The sequence below is a fragment of the Passer domesticus genome, chromosome 4, assembly GCF_036417665.1.
Source record: "Passer domesticus isolate bPasDom1 chromosome 4, bPasDom1.hap1, whole genome shotgun sequence".
Classification (NCBI taxonomy): Eukaryota; Metazoa; Chordata; class Aves; order Passeriformes; family Passeridae; genus Passer; species Passer domesticus.
The window spans coordinates 52,593,830-52,617,194 of record NC_087477.1 but is presented as its reverse complement, the minus strand read 5'-3'; the positions used below and the strand labels follow the sequence as shown (position 1 = coordinate 52,617,194).

Here is a 23,365-nt window from a genome sequence, read left to right as displayed (position 1 = left end):
TTTTCCACTATGGGCTGACACATCAAAACCCTTTCCCTTTACAGCACCCCTTATCTATTCCTTATCAGACAGAAAGGTTAAAGCACTGTGAAAGAAAATCCCAACCTTCTCTCTCCCCCCAAAGCTGTCATTTCTAATACTTCCCTAGAAGCCAGACATAAACCCTAATTCTTACAGCGGGCTCTTGGATGGCAGTGCAGAGCATATACCATTTTGAAATGGGGTTAGTCCAGTAAAATATTATTAAGGGAGAAAAGTTATAAACAAGTTTTATAATCATCTGTCAGAGACCAGAAATATGCAGATAGAAATCTAGCTCTAAAGGGCTAAAAGCCAAAAGGCTGGCATTAAAACTGGTAGCATTAAATTCTTATCATCCTGACAAATTTTGGCAGTTTGTATCTTTTCCGTCCCGTAAGCAGGATTCGTACCTCACTGAGTTTGCGGTGTAGGCTCTGAAACTCATTGAGCTTCCTGGGAACAGTCCAGTTCTTAGTTTCAGCTCCACCAACGTCTTGTAAACTCACCATGACAGAGTAACAGGGCACTTGTTCTCCATTCTCTTCTAAAACCTTGTGGGGGGAAGAAAAACCAGATAAGGTAATCTCTGTTGGAAGTAAACAGTGGAACATTAGAGCTGCCAGGTGACTGGCTTGCAACCTCAGTCATCAGTCCCACACTCCTCTCAAGATTTGAAAGCTACATATGGAGCAATTCCCTTAATGAACTAACCTTCACCCAAAATGCTGTGCCAGTCCTGAACCAGTCCTCCAGCTAACCACTATTACACCTTACCTACAGTTTTGCAATGCTGTCCACCAGCAGCCACATCTCCCTGACATGTCCTCTTCAAACAGCTGAGGGTATTATTTCAGTTTTTAAGGTACCTACCATGTAGCTTTGTGATTGTTCATCAATACTCTCTCCTATCTGCATTTACCTGAGTGTTCTCCCTTTATTTCCACCCTCCCTTCCCAGTGCTTCTGCTGAGGCTCACCATGCAGCAGGCACAGCAGCTCTGCAGCTGGGTCTAGCAACAAATGGTGCTGTTATGGAGCGATTTCTCTGCTCACTTGAGCTGGTCTCCTTGCACAGTTTGTGGTATCCATGCACTACTGCTGAGGAACTCACAACTTTACAAAAAATACTTATAAATCCAGCTACAGTCCTCAGCCAAAGGAAGGAGAAACAAGGAGAAACAATAAACCACATAGTGCAAATGAGAAAACTACAGCAAAGTTAAACAATTTTTCTTGAGATGACGGCAGCAGTGTGACAACACTGTTTCTTAATTTAATATAAGAATTGACATAAGAATTTCATCCTTATGTCCTACTGGTAGCAAATTTTTGTTTAATTCTTTTCAGGAGACACCCAGATTGATTATGAAAGACAAATAATGGAAATGCATAAAATATTTCACTCTAGAATTCTTGTCTTTATATACATGCAAATAATGATAAAGTAATTATGAAATACCACTCCCAGTCTTTTTGAGCAAAGTTATAACTTTAAAGCTTTTTTTTTTTTTTTAAAAGAGTATTTAAGTAATCTAATTAGGATAAGAATAAACTTTAAAATTATGACACCTTTTCTGAGAAGCCTGTAGAGATCTGACAACACAATGGTATGGATAAATAATTTGACTAGTAGCTACAGCACCCTTGCAAAAGCCATGTGGCTGAAATGTACCTTTATATTTTAAGCTATTCAGAGCTGTACATTGATAATATTCCCTGTGACGCATTCCTCATAAAGCTGCACAAGGACCACTGGGAAGCCAAGTCTGAGGCCCAGATTTCACAAATCTCTGTCAAAAGCTGCAGCAGCACTCAGACAGAATACAAAGCACCAGCCTGAATGCCTGCAAATGTGCCTGGTGCTCAGTGCAGCTATTTGGAGAAGTGCCTATCTCCTGCCAGACTACTGCAGAAATAGATGCTTGAACAGCCTCCAAGATGCAGGTCAGAGAGACACAGTGCAGAACAACTGGGATTGTCTGGACAGTCCCTGCCCTGTCTACTCTGAGCTAGATTGGATCTCTGTTTGTAGGTGACCAACAAACACCTCCCGGCTGTCATTTTTCAATACTGGGAGATGAGTGCTGAAATTGCTGATTTGAGTCATGCTAAATTTTCCATGCTAAATTTGTTCCCAGGGCAGGGGTTCGCATGTGTAGGGTCATCTGAACTGTAACTGTCAGGAGAGAGTCATCCCTCTGAAAGCACATTTTCAAAATGGGAGGATTTAGTACTCCTGCTTCAAGCTATGTGCAGAATCCTCTAAATTCCAATTACTAGATGTAGACACATTACAGCTTTTTTTTTTTCAAGTACCCTCAAATACCCTCATATAAATACTGAAAATGTTCAGGATCTTCTTAGGAACGCAACATTTTTTATAAACTTAGGTGCTTGTGAATTTGTTTTTTCCAAATTAATGTGTGAACTGGAAAACAAAAATTAAATGTCAGGAGGTCTTCTAAACCAGATCTAGTCCTCTGCTGTTAGCAGGCACCACCTCATACAATTGCTATCATGAATGAATTCCAACTAGAGAGCCACATTCCTCGGATTCTCCCTTTTGCTAAGTTCAGCAAACAAAATTTGAAAGTGCTTTCAGTGCTTCTCGCAGGAGAAGTTCCTCATTCAAACCCACCCTTCCCAAGGGACACGGCCCAGCACCTGCACAGTGACTGTAACACTTCCTCATCTTGAGTGGAAACTCCCTCCCAGTGTGTTCAAGGGTTGCATTTCCCTTGACAGACCTGCAGCCCGCTCAAGATGAGCTGCACATCTGACAAGGCACCAGGGTATCTACTGTTTCCAGCCAAGAGGTGCTCCAAGGGTCAGAGCTGAAGCCCAGAGCTCCTGCTGAACACAAACCTCGTGTGCCACAACGTGAGACTGCACTTCTAATGCTCCTGCCCAAAAAACCATCCAGCTTTTTCCCAGCCTCCCTAACCCTTCTCTAGCCCTGTTTTTAGGTGCTGTCTGTACAGTGCCGAGTACTGGGGAAAAACACTCCTATTCCTGCTGGCCACACTATTTCTGATACAGGCCAGGATGCATTTGGTCTCCTTGACCACCTGGGCACACTGCTGGCTTGTGTTCAAGCTGTCAACCAGCAGCCCCAAGCTCCTGTCCACTGAGCAGCTTTTCAGCCACCTCTTGTCAAGGTGTGTAGTGTGGTAACCACAAGAAATATGCAATTTTTTTCACCTTATTCAGATCTACAAGCTCAATTCCTTCTGAAAGCAATAGATTTTTTAAGAGATGTTATGCTCTCAAACAGTCATTCTCTGGACAAGGGAGACAGAATGTCTGTTAAAATATTAAATTATACAAGGCCAAAACCATTAAAGCAAGCAGATACAGTTAGGCTATTTAGCTCTAAGTTATATACCTGTAATGGGGAAGAGACACTCAGAATTACACAAGGTGTTATCATAGGCCCCTTCATTCAGCATGTTCCTACTGTATTTTCCAACCTCTATAAGCCAGCCAAAACACTGAGTCTCCAAAGTAAGTTTTATCAGAAATATGAGCTACCAAAAGACACCTAGAGATTATTTACGCTGATTTATATATATATATATATATATATTTTTTTTTTTTTTTTTTTAATTACTCAACACTATAAAGACTGAAAGATTCAAGCTAAGAGATTACAAACAAGATTCTGGACATGTTTTTTAACCAAGACTTAAGTAATTTTTTTCTTTTGTGCATTGTCTGTTAACTGATTTAGTAGATCAATTTAAAAGCTCAATGACTGGCTATTACTCTTTCAGCTCAAGATCTATAGCAAAAATTACTTTTACTACACTTGTCTGCTAAACAATAGGGCCAAGATTTTCTCTCTCTAAAATCACAGAGCTATATTCTGGGATTGACAACAATGTATTTTGCAGATAGAAAGACTATGTCATCTACTCATGCTCCCTGAAACCATCCACTGCAGTTAGAATATTCCCAAGCAATTAACTAACAAAGATAACTACAACACCTATGTTTTCTCCAGCTTACCCTTTGAAGCATGGAGTTGCAAACAGCACAATTTATGCAGGCCTATATTTAATTACCTAATCCAGTACTACTCATAAGTTGTAGCCAAGGCAGCAAGCAATTAAAAGCCTCTTCCAACCTCTCTCTAATTTAGGCAAACCACTTTCTCCTCTGGTAATGAGAGACACTGGACAGTTGCATGTGGTTACATTTGTGCAGAAAATTGCCATTCTGCACCCAAAATTTGCCAGATTTTAAGACCAGGCTTCCAAAGCTACAAATAACTCTTAAAAAGACAATTTAAGAACTTTTCAATAGTGTCACCTGCAAACAGCATTAAAACCAAACCAAATCCAGATGTTTCCACATGGAGAATTGGGTTTTAAAACTGGCACCTTACATTTTTTGACCTGTTGGATTTGTATTACAATGACTTTAACTGTTGACAGACCTATCACTGGCTTGCAAGAGCTTAAGACACAACCAAATAAACTCCACAGCACACACTTTTTTTTCTCCAACAAAGAGTTACCTCAAGAAAACTATTTGTATTCTTTTCAGGAACATTTTCTTAGTGGCATACAAAGGGAAGGCAGCAGAGACCCAAATGATCTTTAGGTCTTCGTAGTAATACTGTCAAGAAGAGTACTTATATATGTCAGCCTACACTTACTATATAATTCATTGAGATCCTTTCATGATAAGTGTTACTAGAGAGCCAGAAGATGGTAATACTTTTTGCTTTCATCACAATTTTTTTGCATGCATTCTACAACTGTCTGCCTATGCCCAAATGGAACAGCAAAACAAGACAAAAAAAACTAACAACCTCTTCAATTTACAGATATAAAGCACTTTCCTTCTGGGCATTCAAGCCCCTTGAAACTGTACAGCCATTAAATACAATAATGCAAAACCCAAAAAGTATAAGCACTGCATCTTTGAGACATAGCAGAGACACAGTTGCACCCAAGTGAAATAGCATGGTAATACAGGAAGACACAGCTCTCATGAAAAACAGTGCCCCTAAAATAGCAAATTACCCAGTGCCAAAACTTGTTTATGTACATGCAGGTAATTTTTATAACTCCATTACAACAGTGTCTGAGGAATAGAAACTCTGTGTATGCATCATAGTAGCCACTGGGGAAACAGAAGAGGAGGGTTCTTCCAGAAGAGGTTAGGGTTCTTTCCCCCACAAGTAAATTTCTAGTATAAACAGGTATAAGGAAAGTATCTACACATTTTTCTTCTGCTTTTCATGCAAGTTTGAATAGACCCAGAAGATCAAAAGGCAGAAAAAAAATCCCCTACCTCTCCTGAGACAATGAAGGCTTTCCACATGCCAAGGTTCTCACACCACCAGTCTGTTCTTGCAATGTGCAGCTGAAGGTCACTGTGCTCCCTCTCCATCAGAGTAATTTCATCCTTCAGTTTAGAAACAATCTGCAAAGAAAAGTTTATTCATTACAATTGTTAGGAAAAAGCTTATGCAGCACACAAGCTTTATGTCTTTAGGGACACTGTTCCAAAAGAAGAAAAAGGGAACAAAAGCAGAGGGAGAACAATTCCTATGGATCTAAAAAAAACCCAAAAAAACCCCAAAAAACAAACAAAAACCCACACCCCACAAACAAACAAACAAAACCCAAAAAACCCAAAACCAAACCAAAACAAAAACAAACAAACACCCACAAATACAAAAAAAAAAAATCAATCAAACAAAAAAATCAGCATATGTGAGGGAATTGATGATGCCTCCAATGTCTAGAGCACACAGCAATCTTAAAGGTCAACCCTCACACTGAAATAAAAAACAAATTAGAAGTGCAACTACTATCATACTACCAGCATAAAAGACACTTGATATAGGATTATATATTACACACAGTATGTTTTATAAGAACTTGAAACTGACAGTAATGAAATATGCCTTACTGAACACATCTTTATAATTTTCAGGTACACATCATGTGACTGAAGAATCTGGAAATAGATTGCATTTCTAAGAATTTAGCTATGTTAGAAAAATCACTCAAAGTTATCATTTATTTCATTCTAGTTTTGAGAAGGCAAGGATTTGTTAGTGTGGAAAGCACAAGAAGTAGCCAAACATCCTGCCAGGAGAAGGTGGAAATATACCTAAGATGTGACATTAGAAACACAGTGAAAGCAGATAACACTTTCCCATTTTTAAATATGATATACTACTTAGCCAAATGTATCAGTTCTGTCACTTACACCACAACAGTGCATTCTACAGAGCTACAGGAATTCTTCCTCGTTCAGAATTTGTCTCATGTCAGATGTAAAATAGTATCCATGCAAAAGCTATATAACAGTTTTCTAGCAAATACCTCACCTTCAGTGAGGTATTTAATATTTTACTAATTTATTTTTTTTTTTCTATCAATGCTGAGGCTTCTCTGCAATCACCTTACTTTGAGTCCAGAGCATCCAGAACATTCAATAAATACAGAACAACTAGTAAGATTTTATCATAAATAAACAGCTGTTACATTTACAAACTGAATACGGAGACCTTACAATAATACTGGATCCATTTTACTATTCTGTTTCAGAGATGTAGCTGAAACAAAAACATACAGGGAAAAACCCACTACTTCAGTAGGAGTACAGTCCCCTCCTCCCCAAGAGCCTAAGTACAGAAAGAATATAGCTATTATGGTTTCAAGAATGGAAGAGAAACATAGAACATTCATGTGAATGGAACACTAGATAAAGGTTTAGTTATACAGAATCATAGAAGGGCTTGGGTTGGAAGGGGGCACTTGCTTCTCCTGAGTATATTCTCAGATTGCTTACCTGTTTCACTTTGCAAACACAAAAGGATATGTATTATTTGGCCTATCCAGAGATTAAAGTTTCACATCACTCTGAATCTTCTCTTTGATGACAGCGTGCTTTCTCCTAGCCCCTAATAAAGGAATCAGTCACTCCTAAAGGTTTGGTTCTGATCCCTCAGCTCGAGGAAGTCCATTGGAGCTGGTGCTGTGCCCCGAGTGGCAGCAGAGGGCACGGGAGCAGCGCACCCGCACCCCCGGGCAGCGCGGCAGGGCAAGGGAGAAACACCTCTTGCCAGCCACAAGGCAGCACGGGACAGTGATCCTTATTCCATGGCCAACAAAGCAATATATAGCACATTCACAAGTTTAGCTACAATAGCTTTTAGAAATGGGGAAAAAACAACTAAAACGAAGTTCTGATTTCACCTTTGGTTTAACAAATTGACTGAAATAAGCATCTGACCCATACAAAATGTGACAACTGGATAATACACAAACATATATTTATCCAAAAATTTAAAAAAAAAGGCAAAAAAACCTGAAGACACTAAAGGTACGTACCTTTTTGTCGGGTTTTGGTGAATTACAAATGGAATTTAGAGCCTGTTTCTTATACTCAAGCTTGTCATTTAGCTGGCGAAGTTTATTTACAGCATAACTGGCCTGTTCATTAATTCTTGTGCTGCATTCTTCAGTAGCTTCTTCACAACCTTGGCTCTAGAAATAGAGGGTGGGAGTAATTGCTACATTAATATGAGAAAAGAAACAGTTATCCATAGAATGACAAAATGGTTTTGGCTGGAAGGGACCTTAAAGATCACACAGTTCCCATCTCACTGCCATTGGCATGGACACTAGACCAGACTGGTCAGAGCCCCATCCAGCCTGGCCTTGAACACTGCCAAGGATGGGGAAGCAGGTGGGTTAGTGTTTGCTTCTTGATATAGATGAAAACACAGGTACAATAGATATTCCAACCATCAGATCCAACATGAAATGTCAGTCTGTTGTAAAAAACAAAGCCAAAACCAAAAGCCCAACAGACAAAGCCCCTACTACAGTTCTTTGGCAACTGCGGCAACACTGTAAAAATGACCTTCAAACTAAGGCTTTACTGTTAATGAGAGGTAGAGTTAAAGTTTGTTTTAAAAGCAAAAACAACTTAGTAGTCATGATCACTATTCAGAGCCAGATAGAAAAGTAAATACTTAGTGCTGAGCCAAAAGATAATGAGGATGGGGCAGAAGGGAACAAAACCAAAAAAATTCCATATTTGCAACAAACAGTCCTGCTTCCCACAAACTTTCACAAAACAGATTTGTCATCCTGCAGAACAATCTAAACCAAGTTCCTTTAGCTTTCTACACAGCTTTTACTGCTGTTTTTAGAAGTGTTAATAAAAATGTGTTAAAAGCACATATGCCTTACCCTAAATTCATAAATCATTTTCATATATTCATTCAGACAAACCAATAGCTTTTTCCATCTTGTGTACTACAGGCTGCAAAAAAATAGAAAACTTCACACCTCTCAGTGACATTCTCCTTAACATCTTCTGACATATAGCTCAAACACCCCCTTCTTACTGTACTTCCCCAAATAGACATGAAGACCTTGAGATCTAGCAAACAGCACTCAGCTTTTACTGCTGCCATGTTCAAAGATCTTTGAGGTCTGTTTGTGACTGAGTATATCTAAATTTATCCGTGGGAAGCTGAGTCTATTCTCATGAAGATGGGTTCTATGTTATTTAATGATATTCCAACTAAGTAAACTGTATCCTTATATCATAAAGAAAAAAGTAGCAGAAGGAACACGCATACTTTTGTAAATTCTGTGAGTTTTAAGAGGAGACAATCCTGTTGTAAATGCCATAGTATCTTATATCTTATTTAAGAAAGTCTGAGAAGAGATAAGAGTAGCAACAATAACTAATCTCCTTAGCATGATCCTCATACATAATGCAGAAGTCAGGGGTTCTAGGTTGAGAAAACCATGCCCTTTTCTAGCTCTGCCTTTGCCTGCTATGTGGCTGAGTAAAAACCCATTAGCTCCATGCCCTGTCCTTTTTTCTGTCTATTCTGCATGGACTATGAGCTCCTAGGGTCAGAAACTTGTCTCCAAGTATGAGTACAGACCTCAGGTCAGAATGTTGTCTTCTGGCACTACAGTAACACAAATAATAATAATTAACAATATGGGGTTTTATTTAAAACCCAAAAATATTTAATGTAAAGAACTATAAAAAACCCCAAACCTTACACTTGTTGGGAAGCACAGAGGTAAATAAAGAATCAAGAATGCTATTTTCAGCACAGAAGAATTAGAAGACTTTTCACATGAAGTTCAATGCTAGCAATCAATTACAAATCAGTGAGGCTGTGCTCCCAGAGTTGGGCTACATGATTTCTCTGTCATTAACTTTTCAGACACTTAAAGCAAAAACCATTGCTGAAGGTTTTCACTAGGTTTATCAAAAAGAAATGCTAGAATTACAAGATCAAGTAACCTGTATTCAAAACATCATATTTAACAAACAACCAGTTCACTCAAAGCTGAGATCATAATGGATTGCTCTGTCTTCTCCTCATTGGTAAGCTGATAATGGCTTCCATTTCTGTGAGTGATGCAGAACACAGATGTCAGTCTTATTTTAGTGATCTGACACATGCAGCACCAATGCAATCACCAGATCCTCTCCTCGGAGTGCTGGATGCCAGCACTGCCTCCTCCTCAATTTCTACCTGTGATATTCATGCAACTAGAAACACATGGAGGTTTGTGCAGGTTTGTCCTGGAAACAGAAAGTGGTACTAGACGAGGAAGAAGAAAGAGCTTTTTCTCTCTGCAGCAGAACCAGCAGGCTGGCCCTTTGCAGATTCCTATCTTGTGACTTGATTTTCTCACATTTAATCGGGGCTCATCATTTTGTCCTCATCTCCTTGAATGCACAAGATGGCTTTTTATCTATTCAGCTATAGCAGTGAAATTTATAGAAAAGGAACACAGGTGATGCCCACAGTGCCCCAGGAAGTGAGGACACAGACCCAAAACCCAAACTTAAAAAAAAACCCAATCTGTACTTCCTAACAGTACATATCCCTTCAGAAACATCCCGTTTCTCAGCTGTCATTTCTGATCTATGGGGAGGGAAAAAACCCACAAACTTATTAGTCAGGACTGCATTTTCACCAAAATTTGAAAGAACATGGGAAGTTTCAGAAAGACTCTTATGATTTGTTTTCATCTTTAAAGACCCTGAAGCATGGCACAGCACCATTAGAACTGCTCTATTCATGAGATACCCAAGCAAGTATATACAACTTCATACTTAATTTGTTAAAAATGAAAAAAAAACCTGCTTTGAATGTTATAAGCAGACTTGGCAATACATTAAGGTTTCACGGCTTACAAAGACTTCATATATGATCCACACATATCCAAGGACTTAAAGGAAGGACAGATGATGCTGACGTCACAAATCTAAATTTTTGGCAGCTACAGTAGATGTTATCAGACACAGTACAGCTAGCCCTAAAGTACTGTGTCAGTTTCCTCAGAGAAATCATTATCTGTGTTAGACTTTGAATAAATCACGTGAAGAAATTAGAAAGCACAGAAGTTATGTTTCAGGAAGCTTTGGACAAAACTGTTCAGAGCCATTGTGCAAAGCCTCAATGATTGCAAGCACAAGGACACCAAGCCTTTGAAGTACCTACCACCATCAACATAGAGCCAAATTAGCAGTGAGAAAACTAGAAAACATCTTGAATATTTTACCAAGGAAAAGAATACAGGGGAAAGCAAACATTGAAAAAAATTCATCAAGCTCTAAAAGCACATATAAAAGCAAGTAATTTACTTATAACTATTCATCTCTGCAGATTTGTTGATACACAAACTACAAAGACTAGAACAACTCACCTACAGAAATTAAAGTCATTTAAGGAGTAAATACAAAAGCCTTAGGTTCTGGAAAAACTGTTTCTAAATAGCAGAATGTACATCAGCACTTCTGGACTTATTTATTTAGATGTGGTTTTGGACAAACTGTTACATTTCATTGAGTTCTGATCAAGATCAACTGTAAAATGAAGACATCCATGTTGATCTGAAGCAGCAGCCTGACTGAAAGAGGCACTCAGTAGTCTGAGACGTGCTCCTGTCAAAATGTTCTTGGATAAATACAGTTCCCCTGACATGATTGATTTAGACAACCCAAGGACAAAACCTGCCCTAAGAAGAGTTGCCATTGGCTTATTGCTTATGACATTCTGAATGCTCTGTTTTAGTATTTAGAGTTCTTGTGCCAGATTTAATTTCCAACACGGTCTATTAATTTATTCAATTAATCAATAAAAAACACTAAGATTCTATTTTACATTATTTTTTTCTTCTCTTTTGAGCAACTTTAATACCTATTTAGTATCTAGGAAATGCATGGGAGACAGGGACAATGAGCAGAAACATACTGAGCTTCAATGAGAATTTTTTCACTCAAAAGCAGAGCAGCTGAACTTGTATGAAATATGTTTTGCATTCTCTGTTTCTAAGGAGCATAATGAAAGATGTGAAATACAGAAGGCTTAGGAATCTGAACTATCTATTTCAACTAAATTAAAATTTAAGTAGTCTGTCATTTTGTACCATTTTATTTCAAAGAGCATGCAAACAATCAAGTTTAACCAGATGAAACTACAAGAGTGACAATATCTATAAATAAATGCATAAAATAAAAAAGATAAGTCCAAAGCCGAAGGACAGAAGATGCTACAATATTTTTTTTCTCAGTACAGTCTCTCAAATCACTTTAAATAGCAGTGGAAGAAATTGTCTGTGTGACTCACCACTTCATCTTTGTCCTCAGGAGTTAGCTGAGCAGAACTTCTTTCTTCCTCCTGCTTGACTGATCTCTCGTATAAATCACTGACAATGAATGAGGGGTAGTATCTGTCCTTTAGAGTTTCATAAACATCTGCCTGAATTCTGTAGAATACTTCAATGCCTTTATTTCCCACAAGACTTTGCTGTATTTCCTTATAAAGGGATTTTTCCACAGGTATTTCTCTGCTTTCCACAAAAAAATTCTGGTAAATTTCACTCACCAGTTGAGGTATTTCAGCCTAGGAAGCAAGGGAGAGGGAGGGAGAAAAGAATAACAAAAAGATATTGAAAATATCAAGATGACTCAGGACCCAGGTGCACAATTTGAAGGATAATCAAGCTAATTTCCTATCCAAATGTATGAGAAGACATCTGTAAACCTCTTACTGAGACCAAACACGCTGCCTGCCTGTGCACCTCTGCTAAGCAATCCATTTTACAAGTTAAGTATGGATATTTGCTAAGTGAAGAAACAGCTGTGCCCTACAATTGCCAGAGCTTCCACACCCACTCCTTTAAATCCATGTTCCAAAAGCTGGCATTAAAAGGAAGAAAAGTGCTAGAGCAACAGTGTGGTCACCATTTTAAATTCAGATGGGAAAGCTCAGCTGTCTCAGCTCTCCTGTCTGCTGCTGAATAGAATCAATTCACTTTATACATGATTATAATTAATTTTCAGGGGAAAAGGGGGAAAAAAAGAAGATGCAAGAGGAAAAAAAGCACATTTGAAGAGACATTTATCAGTACAGGAGGCTGGATATTTTTACAGAGCACAGTAAAGTGCACAGGATTAAACTTTGCATCAACAAACAGGAAAGGGAGAAAGTAATGCAGCAGAGCCCATAAACAGCTCCCTAATTACCATCTCCCTAAACTGGACAGAATTAAAAAGGGTTTATCCACTCCCTCAGAATGGCACAATGTTCTTACCTGCCTCATCTGACAACACTACAGCCACATGGCTGCAGGACACTACCTTTGTGAGAGCTGCCCCTGTAGTGGCAGATATATCCATATCCATATGTACATACATATTGTTTTGAACAGGAAGACAAAAAATTCACAGCTGAGAGGTCATAAATTGATTTATAGTACCTTTTCCAATCACAAGCAGTTTTCAAATCAAAACTGATTTATAGAACTCTCTTCACAGTGCCTGACAAACCATTTTTATCAACACTTTCTAGCTTGAGTTGGTTGGTAGTCATTTTTTCAGATTGTATTAATGGTTCACTACTCATACTCTACAATTTATCTCTCTGTTTACAGGATGCTTTATGTTTTCCAATTGATTGGAATAAGAGCAAAAAAATTACAGTGAACAAAAATTTAACTGATAATCAATAATCAAATCTGTATTTCATGCTAGCATGAATCCTGAAAGTTTAATTGCTTCTCCCAGAAATCCACCACACTGGTCACAAACAGCAAATTTGTCCTCTACAAATTCTTCCCCTGCACCATTGCTCCAGGGTGCTTGTTGCAACTTTAAGTGATATTCCCTGTCCTTGTTTCAGGGTTCTAATTCCTACTTTATTTTAGCCAAAATTACAATATAGCATTGTTTCTTCTCTTTATCAGTAGTGTGGTACTCCCGGAGAAACTTAGCTGCTACAGATTAGGGAAAGGTCTTTTAAAGCAACACCTCTCTTCCAAAAAGATTTTAAGAACATATATACACACAATTTCATTATTTTGGATTGAATGGGCTACCTGTAATTGGCAAGATGAGAAGCTGATGTACCGACTATCCAGTTGGAATGTGCTTCTAGGTGTCATGTGAACTAATACAACTAAAGCCTGGAAGTTTTTTGTCTGGTGAAGGGGGGAAAAATTCTACTCCTTTTGCATATCAAGTATTCCTTCTAACAGATGTTGTTACAGCAACCAACAATAAATCATCATCACAACAGCCCACAAATTGCAATGGCAATATTATCCTCAAATATTGACACAAAGCAGTTAAAAAACCCAAATTGCTTAGAACCCATCCTATGCTATTGACATTTCAAAAACTTAAAAGACATTTCCTAACATCAAGACCACGACAAACAGCATCACCAATGTACAAAGCCATATAGGCTTGCAGCTTCTTCCACCTTGTTAGCATTCTTCAGGTTCTCCACAGACTCCCAGAAGCCAATCAAAGCCATCTTGTCCATCCTCTCCATGTAGATCCGGAAGTGCTCTCGGTAGGAAGGGTTGGCCAAAATTTCTTCAAACTGAAGAATCTGAAAAAGGGAAAACTAAGAATAAAAACTGGGAAAATGCCTAATTCTAACTCCTTTCCTTACAGGGAAAATCTTTTCACCATGCATCCCACAAATGTGTCCTAGATTCAACTACACAGACCTCCTACAGTAATAGTTTTGTTTCATTACAAAAAAAAAAAGTTTTAAGCACTTAGAAGATGAATTCATCTATGCTTCCATCAGATAGTAAATACCTCCACATCTTTCTGGATACATTTCAAAGGACTAAGATGGCATTTCAAGTCACTCATGAAATGCTATTGTCAAAAATGTAACTTCCAATGTTCCTGCAAAGCAGAGGAGCTGAGCTGAAAGCTAAATGATCTGTTCTTTACTTGTTTTGAACACCAGCAGTTTCCATACCACAGCCCACAGAGCTTGGAGATGTATCTCAATTATTCCCAGAGACACAGAGAAAGATGGAATACCTTGGCTGCCAGGGCATTTGGTAGCCAGTTCCCACTGTTATTGAAAAACATCTATCAGGAACACAGCCAGGAATAAGTATGTTCTGTGATACAATGCTCAGGACTCTTCCTGAGTGAAGAGGGTGTACATCAGGCAGTAAAGGAGCCTGAAACACAGGCTTCCTGTACCCATGCAGATGCTGCAGCCATTAAGAAGGTACATTAAAAAGCCATTATCACTTCCTTATCCTCTACTATTTTTGTGAATTCAGGCCTTTTCTTTGAGACAATCACCTCAAAACAAAACATTTCTCTGACAAAATAATCAAAACTTTCCATACTGAACAAAATGAATAACCTTGTCTTTCTCTGAAAAATAGGACAAAATTTCCAAATACCTTATCAAAACCAAGCAACCTTTTCTCTCCAACCCTCCAGTCTTGCAGCTGAACTAGTTTTCATGTCACTTATTTAGTGCCATTACTTAAGCACCAGGAACCCCAACACACTACCAGAGTAGTCTGAATTTGTTTTACACAGGCACCAATCAACTCACACCTTTTTCTTTGAAAAGAAAAGAATGTCCTGAAGTACTGGGGCTAACAAGTCTTCGTATGACTTTGCATTTTATAGCAAAGTTTATTTGTCATGGAGCGAGATGAGAATTCTAAGATTGAGGCACTGATAATTTCTCTAATATGGGTTTTCTGACACCTAATAATAATAATAATACCGTTCTAGTCAGCATCAGGATACCTTCCTCTCTGGGAAGACCACTCATTTTCATAAACCTAGCACCTGTGAAACTCTGCAACCAAATTATATGTAGGAAAAACAGCTTCCTCGTCTCAAGCTGCACATGAGGAAACCACCTACATGGGCACATACACAATTATTGGCACAAAATCAGCTAAACGTGGTTCTTTAACAACTGCAGTCATCTATGTTTTGTCTGAAACAGCTCCCCCAAATTCTGGCCAGTGTTTAAGTAAATTATATTTGTCTCATATGAAATGCTCATTTACATGTTTAAATTTCCCCTATGATAGTCATGTGCCATTCTTCTCTTTATCATTTACCAAACCAACATCTTCTGGACATGACATTGCTCTTAGCTTTAAAACTATTCAAATATATGAACATCTGTCTTTTAAAAGCTCACTCTATAATCACACTGAAAAGCAGAAAGGACTTTGTTCAAACTAAGCTTAATACAGAAATGGTGATCAGGCTGCCAAAAAGAACAACACAGACCTGGCAATTTAAAGGCCAGTCTATGATTTAGCCTCATTACTGTGCATCATTATATTTTGAATCCAATCATTTTACCAAGGACAATGACTTAAAAATACAAGTGTAAGAGGGTCTTGCAGCCCCTCAAACAGATGTTTTCTCCATCTCAGGGACTGTCAGCTCTGTAAATAACAGCAGAGTTAATAAATCACAACATGGGGCATGTGCTGTCACTTCTTGAGTGAGAGGTCACCTTGGTCTTTATGCTCCCACTATCCAAGCTGTACCCACTCTGGCTGCCAGCAAGGAGGGTAACTAACAAACAAACCCCTCTCAGAAGTAACTGGGGCAAAGTGTTGCTGCAGGGAGCAAGGCAAGTGCAACCATCTCTCCCACCTAACAAAGGACCCATGGCACCAAGGCCCCATGGTAATCAAAGCAGTGGTGCCTAGCAACAGTGTTACATAAATCTTCTAACAGATAACCTTGCAAACTAAAACAAATAAATTAATGGGGAGAAATGCTTATTCTCTTGCAGAAATGAGACTTCTCAAATGTTTTCTTGATTTTTAAGACTGGAGTATCCTGGAATTATTAAATATGTTATCAGTCCTATACTAAAAACATTGTATTACAGCTGCCATGCCAACAATGGCAGATATAAGAGGGTTTCAGTTTGGAGGTGAAAAATCATAAAATGCATGTGTGCTGATTTTGGCTGGGGTAAAGTGAACATTCTTAAGAGCCTGCAGGGGCTATGTTTTAGATTTGTGCTAAACACAAGGCTGATAACATAGAGATACTTTTGTTATATTGCTAAGCAGAGCTCACACAGAGCCAAGGCCTTTTCTGCTTTTGGTACTGCCACATTGGAGAGCAGACCGGGGGTGTACGGGAGACTGGGAGCAGACACAGCCAGGACAGGTGACCCCAGCTGACCCAAGGGATGTTCCAGACCCTGTGACACCATGCCCAACAGGTAAAGGGGGCACGTTTGGAGCGATGGCTTTGTCCTCCCAAGTCACTGTTAGGTGTGATGGGGCTCTGCTCTCCTGGGGATGCTGAACACCTGCCTGCCCATGGGAAGCAGGGAACTCATTCCTTGTTTCACTTTGTGTGTGTGGTTTTTGCTTTCCCTATTAAACTGTCTTTACCTCAGCCCATGAGTTTTCTAGGTTTCACCCTTCTGATTCTCTCCCTGATCCTGCTGGTGGGAGGGTGAGCAAGTGGCTGTGTGGGGCTTGGCTGCTGCCTGGGGTGAAACCACGATAGTCCTTTTTGGCACCCAACTATTCTGTGCATCTTCCTTCCATGATTTAAAGAAGTTCTGCAGCCATTTGTAATCCTCAGCAAATGATCATTTTATGATTCAGTATCACCATGGATTAGAGCAGAAAACTCTAAGCTATGCTGGCACATACACAAGCATCAGGGCATTTGTACACCCTCAAATCTAATATCCAGTTAGCAGGTATTATCTTAGAATTATCAGCCTCCACAGCAACCCTTCAAATCTTGTTAGCTCAAGAGCAGCTTCTGGGTTTGGAAAAACCAGAAGCTTTAGTGTTGCCACATCAATTCCCTGCTTCAACAGGAACGTAACATATATCACAGCTGGTCACAGACTCTGCCTAGGACTAGGAAAGGGTTAGGTTTTCCTATTTTTATTTTTCTTTTCTTAAGTGGGATGTTTTAACCAGTATCCCTAGCATCTGCCTACAGAAGAGACTTTTCCCCAGCCCTATAGAGCAGAGACTTGGTCTTGTTAAATCCCTAGACAGTCACAACCTCTCTCTGGACATGAACATAGAACAACTACGTAATTCAGGACTGCACAGGCACTAGGCACAGATTAGATGCACTGTAGTGTATTTCTCTGCAACACTCCAGATTCCCATTCACTTCAACCACATTGACCTATAATGCATAGCCCAAATAAAGCTGGTAACAGCACTGCAGATGGTTGGATGAACAGCATTTTGGGTCACTAAAGGAAATTTTCTGCTAGGATAACAGCATACAGTCAGACTGCAGAACTTCTGGCTGCTGCTTCGGATTTTTTCAGTTTTTTTCATTGGTAGAAGCCAGGAATAAGTGAAACGTAAAAACCAATACTGATAAATATCTTTTTCCAAGCTGCATTTTAAAAACCTCTTAACAAATGTTTTTTCCATATTTGAATAAAATTAAGGCCTGTATTTATCTTATGTTTTAAAAAGAGGCAAGTTATCAGAAGACTATCTCTGTCACAGCAATGTGAACTAAATGCAATGATTATTTAAGTATCAGAAAGTATATACTAACCACATAAGGTACCTGACTATTTTACTGCACATACACAAATGTAAAAGTGCCTGCCTTGAGACTCACATGTTCACAAACATACTTCTGTCATAAGAAAACCCATCTCCAGGCAATTGGGTGACAACAATTGAAGCTTGTTTTCTTAATAATCCCCAAATTCTGTACCATGATGTATGCTGACATAATATGATCTTACAGTCTGAAGTTCAGAAATCACTGTGAAAATCTGGTAAGTCACCAGTTAAATCAACATCTCTCCACAGATGCAGTGGAAGCAAGATATTGTGCAGGAGCTTCATCTTAGTCCTCATCAGCTGGATTATGAACACGAGCTGGTTCCACCTCAAAACACATTCAGACGGTTTCCTTGCTATTTCACAGCTAGTTCAGGGTCAGATCCCAGACCCCTCCCTAGAACCCATGATCCACAAAACAGCTCCACTAAGATGCTGTGACTCCATATGTCAAGTCTCACAGACAAGGTGGGATGGCTGTTGTGCTCAGCACAACAGGTGAAAAAAATAATTCACTGCATAAACACAGACAAAAAGAATTCAACTAATTACTGCAGTACTGTGCAGGCACAGTTACTGAGAAAAAGGACTAAAACAGCATTGACTATAAAGACATGCTTGATATAGTACACTTACTCAAACTGCATTTTCTCCAAAAACAAATCTAACACTGTGGGCAGAGTTTAAATCAGGATCAGAGGTAATGACAGAATTCAGATTCAGACAGTAGCTGTGGTTTGTCTGTTGGTTCATCTGCTTATAAACATTTGATTATAAGTCACATATTTTGGATTTCCCTAGAGAACCTGGATTCAGGAAAATTAGGTGATTGAAATATGTACAAAATCAAATGAATAAAAATCACAAGACTATATAATCAAACAGAACACTGACAGCTCCAAATAATCCATCTCCATATATAAGCCCATAATCAGAACATGCATAAAAAACTTTACCAGCAATGCCATTACTCTCCTACTACTGCAGTCAAGAAAAAGCTTTCTATAGGATGCATAAGTGAAATCAAAATACAAATTTAATTCACTAGGCAACTCTTTGTTCAACTAGTACCAAAAATTCCCCGAAGTTAATAATGTATTCAAGCTTCTGCACTACACTTAAATAAAATATTAATTCAAAATACCATCAGTAAATGCTGACCTATTTCATGCAAGTTGAAGAAAGGAAAGCAAAAATACAGTTTCTTCTACAAAAGCTAGTTCTGAACTTTAGATGCTACTTTAACAGAAAAGCTGGCACAACCATACTCTAATTAGTCTAAGGGCCACAAGCTGCAACCTACTAATGTATCCTATTTACTAAATCCCAAACAATGTCTTTCCCTTTTGCTTAGAAAAGAGCCTGAGTGTTCAGTCAAGAGTGCCCAAATAGGGGAGGGCAACATCCAAAATAACACCACCTGCCTTGAAATAAGAACCCAGACTGCAGCACAGTGCTAGAAGAGGGTAAGAAGAAGCAACAGTGAAGAAAGACTGATTCCTCAGCTAAGCATTTTTCTGTGCTCAAAGGGGGACAGCATGGCCTCCATCTCTCAAGCAGCCTCCTGCAGCTTCTTTCCTGGCAATAGAGAATCAGGGACAAGAGAAGGGAGAAGCAGTTTTCCTATTTTCTATACCGACATGACGTTAGAGGAGTTCTAGGGCTTCATCACAAAAACACCAAAAGCTTAGAAGGAAAACTGCCTCAGATCCCACTGTTTACACCATCACCACAACAAATGCCTGTGCGAGATGTCATTACTGCTATTAATAGTACCATTAACTCAATATTGAGCTGCTCATTGGTATATTTGCAGGATATAACCGCAGGTCAGCAACTTCCACTAAATAAAACCCATTGGTTCATGAAACATGCAACATCAACTTCAGGAATTCCTTTGATTTTAATTACAATATTACATTTTGTTATATTCCTGACCAATCCCTGCCCCTATCAAGTGCGTCTTTGCTCCTGAACTCCAGTCTTGAACAATCTTACGTCCCCTGTCCCTGTCCAGAAAAGTTGGTAACATCTCAGCAGGCATCAAAAGTGGCATCATTGGCTCATGCAGTGCTGCCACATGCTCCCATCTCTCTTTTTCTTCTTGGCACCACTTGCTGCATTCAGCTTCAGGAAAGAGATCTGGACTGTCTTGGCACAATCTGTGACACACCATCTGAAATCATGCTTTAAGGACAAGTGGGGAGTAAGGAATCATTGTGTTTCAGACCTTACTCAAGAAAAAACAAAATACAAGAAGTAGGACTATTTCTCCATTATTCTACTTCTTCTAATAGGCTACTAAGTTACGATTATTATAAGGCCATAATGAAAATTAAAGATCCCTGCATGAAGAGATAAGCTACCTCCTACCTACATGAAAAACATAAAATATTTTCACATTTGAATACATCAGCTACTGTGCTTTGCCCAAAGGGAACAGAGAAGATTACAAAAGAAGTCACTAAAATTTTTGAAGATTTGCAAGGCTAAGTAGTCATTTTTATTTTTGTAGCTGCTGGCCAACACAACAGCTACTTCTAATTCCAGACTACAGTGGTACTGAAAACCAGCATTCAGTCACAGTAGCTTTGCCAGAGGTTTTCTGCAACAACTGCTCAGAGTTCTGTCAATTGCCTTCCATAAGTGTTTACTTTTGAATAATTCAGTATCTTCAAAACCCACACGTATTTCCTAAAGTAAATATAATGAGGGCCAAAGACATATTACACATTTGTTGGCAGTCTTTTATTTGAAAGCAAGTTGCTACTTTCACAAAAGCTGCTACCATGTCCTTATTAACTCCCTACAGGTGGTACATACATGCTTACAAGCCACACAAAGAGTTGACTTTGTGAAGTTTCACAATGCACAATATTCCAAGTTGAGCAATTAACATGTCTTTTTGAGTGCTTGAGTAATCTCTTCGCAAAGGAAATAAACCAAGCAGCAATTAATTTGTACTTGACTCCTGGGGGAAGGAAGGGATTAACGACAGTGAGGTAACATGATCCATCTAGTGGTAACACATTTGGAAAGACCTTCAGACAATGCCATTTATACCTTCTGACTTGGAGGGCCATCACCTTCATCAGAAATGCCATCTTCCTGCTGATCATAAGCAGGGCCTCCCAGAAGCCTTATTCTCTTCTCACATTGCTTCTTTGCCACTGTCAGCTGATTAATATACCTCTTCACATTGCGAGCCCTTAGGAGGTCAGCTTTCATTGCTGCAGTTTCTTTTCCTTTTGAATCTAAGGATAAAGCAAATCAGAGACAGTATTTTACAACAGGAAAACATCCTTATACCATTGCTTCTGTGAAACACAAATCGGAGACAGTATTTTACAACAGGAAAACATCATTGTACCATTGCTTCTGAGAAAAACAAATCAGAGACAGTATTTTATGACATGAAAACATTGTAGCATTGCTTCTGTGACCTGTCTGATCAAAGCATCTGTCATCCATGAATCAGCTATCCTCATCAGTACAGACACTGGGAAGTTTGCATTTGAAAAAGAATGATGATTTTGAAACATTCTGCAATGATAACTCAAGGGTTTACATTAAAAAAGTTAAGGAAAAAAACCCTTATTCAAATGCATGGCAAAACCCAACCCCTCCAGCTCTTTTTATAGTTTCTTGGAGGACACAGCACAAGACCTCTATTCAGGATCTATGTTTATCAGATGGCATTAAGAAAATTACTTACAGCCATGGCAAATGATAACACGTGGAGTTGATGGCCTATATACCTTACTGAACACAGCATTGACTGCCTGGAGTCACGAGGGACTGGGCTCTCTTCCTCCCAGCCCAGCATGACACATTCCCACACATCTTATTTTCAAACCCGAAATTCTTGTGCCTGATGCAAACAGCCTATCATACAATATCCCCTCCAGACAACTGACCAAAGTTCACTCAAAATGGTCAGATGACTAAGAAAAAAAATCTTACAATGCCACGCCAACACTGCACTGTACTATTAGAAAGTAAAGCATTGTGAAGATGACAGTCAGCTGAATAAGACTTAGTAATAGCCAGTGTAATGGTTATGCATTCTATGTTCCATGATCTTCAGCTAATTACCAGGGTCTAAAAAACAGGAGCAGCAGATAAAGCAGATATAAAACCCTATTGTGTGGAAATCATGTTTAATATCTGCAGGATGCAACTGATTCACATTTACACATTGGTTTTATTTTCCTCTTGCTCAATGATAACACTCATGCTTTTTTGGGCTGCAGCTATTACTCAGTAGCAAAGTACCTGGCTTTTACTTGGCTCTGGACTATCTGATTGCTCAGGGATAAATAGTAAAGATCTATTCTACTATGTTTTCAAACTATTAAATGCTAGCAAAATCATGTAACTAGAAACAGCATTTGATTTTCACAAGAGTTGCTGTTAAGCAACAAGTACATAGGTTTGTGAATGCACACACAGCAAAAATGAAATCTCTCAGAAATTATTTAAAATCCCTATCTTAAACAAGTTTCTAATACATTATGGCAACTTCTCCTTGTACAACTGTTTTTACCCTTACATTTCCCCCTCAAAGCCACATGTAAGTATTGCATGCAACTCTAAGTTGTCTTCTACATACTGAAGGACAACTCAAGGTACATGGATCTCCCTGAAGTTCTACACATAACAGAGTCCAGATATTCTGCCATTATCTTCACCCATATTTTTAATCTCACTTGATTTCCTTTATGTATTTATGATGGTAGGGATGGGTCCTCATACAAATACCCTTAGTATTTTAATGGATGAGTATCATTTGCATCTGAGGTACCATACAATAGTGAACTAAAGATATGATACGCACTGAAGCAAATGATAAAATTACAAAAAAAAAAAAAAGCCATCTGTTTTCCTGGCATGTTATCTCCACAGGGAAATCAACAGAGCATTTAATTTAGTGTCTCAGTTCCCTAAACAGAAGTACCAGTATTAATGACAGAAAAGGAAAGGAAAAGACCTTAAGGACAGAACAATGCTCTCTCCCAAATCAAAACATTTACAGGTATTACAAATACAGGAACAGAACTTTAAAATTTAAGATTAAACCCCAAGATTAAAGTTTAAGATTAAACCCCAACATTCTCCTTGCTGCACTTGACTCTAAGATGATTTTTCAGAAGTGATCAATTCTTTCAATAGTTTAAATGCTTTGGGTTCAAGATGCATACTTGAAAAGCCACACTTTTGAAAACTCACAAACAGTACAATGCAATGATCATTCAGCCTTCTTAAAACAAAAGTACCCTTCTTGATGGGAACAAGCCATTCGTGAAGGGTTTTCAAAGTATGCATGTCTACTTCACCTGAAATCTTATCCTGTGACCATAGCAGGCCTCCAGGAGAGATTAATGAGCCTATCATTTCCAGTGATTATTTCCCATCTTAACAGAGATCCTTCAAAACCATTTACCTCAGCTCTTCTTA

The 23,365-nt window shown here is 38.8% G+C and overlaps 1 protein-coding gene across 7 annotated transcripts in view; it reads right to left on the bottom strand.

The window, feature by feature from the left end:
• Positions 1-23,365, bottom strand: part of SNX25 (sorting nexin 25) — a 95,395-nt gene that overhangs the window by 18,909 nt on the left and 53,121 nt on the right. For all 7 annotated transcript variants that reach the window (XM_064417899.1, XM_064417892.1, XM_064417897.1 and 4 more), the window contains exons 7-12: positions 20,972-21,162; positions 13,798-13,929; positions 11,662-11,937; positions 7,376-7,531; positions 5,322-5,453; positions 432-572 (exon numbers count right to left, since the gene is read on the bottom strand). In XM_064417899.1, the coding sequence (XP_064273969.1) occupies positions 432-572; positions 5,322-5,453; positions 7,376-7,531; positions 11,662-11,937; positions 13,798-13,929; positions 20,972-21,162 (1,028 nt within the window). The remainder of the gene's footprint in view (positions 1-431; positions 573-5,321; positions 5,454-7,375; positions 7,532-11,661; positions 11,938-13,797; positions 13,930-20,971; positions 21,163-23,365) is intronic.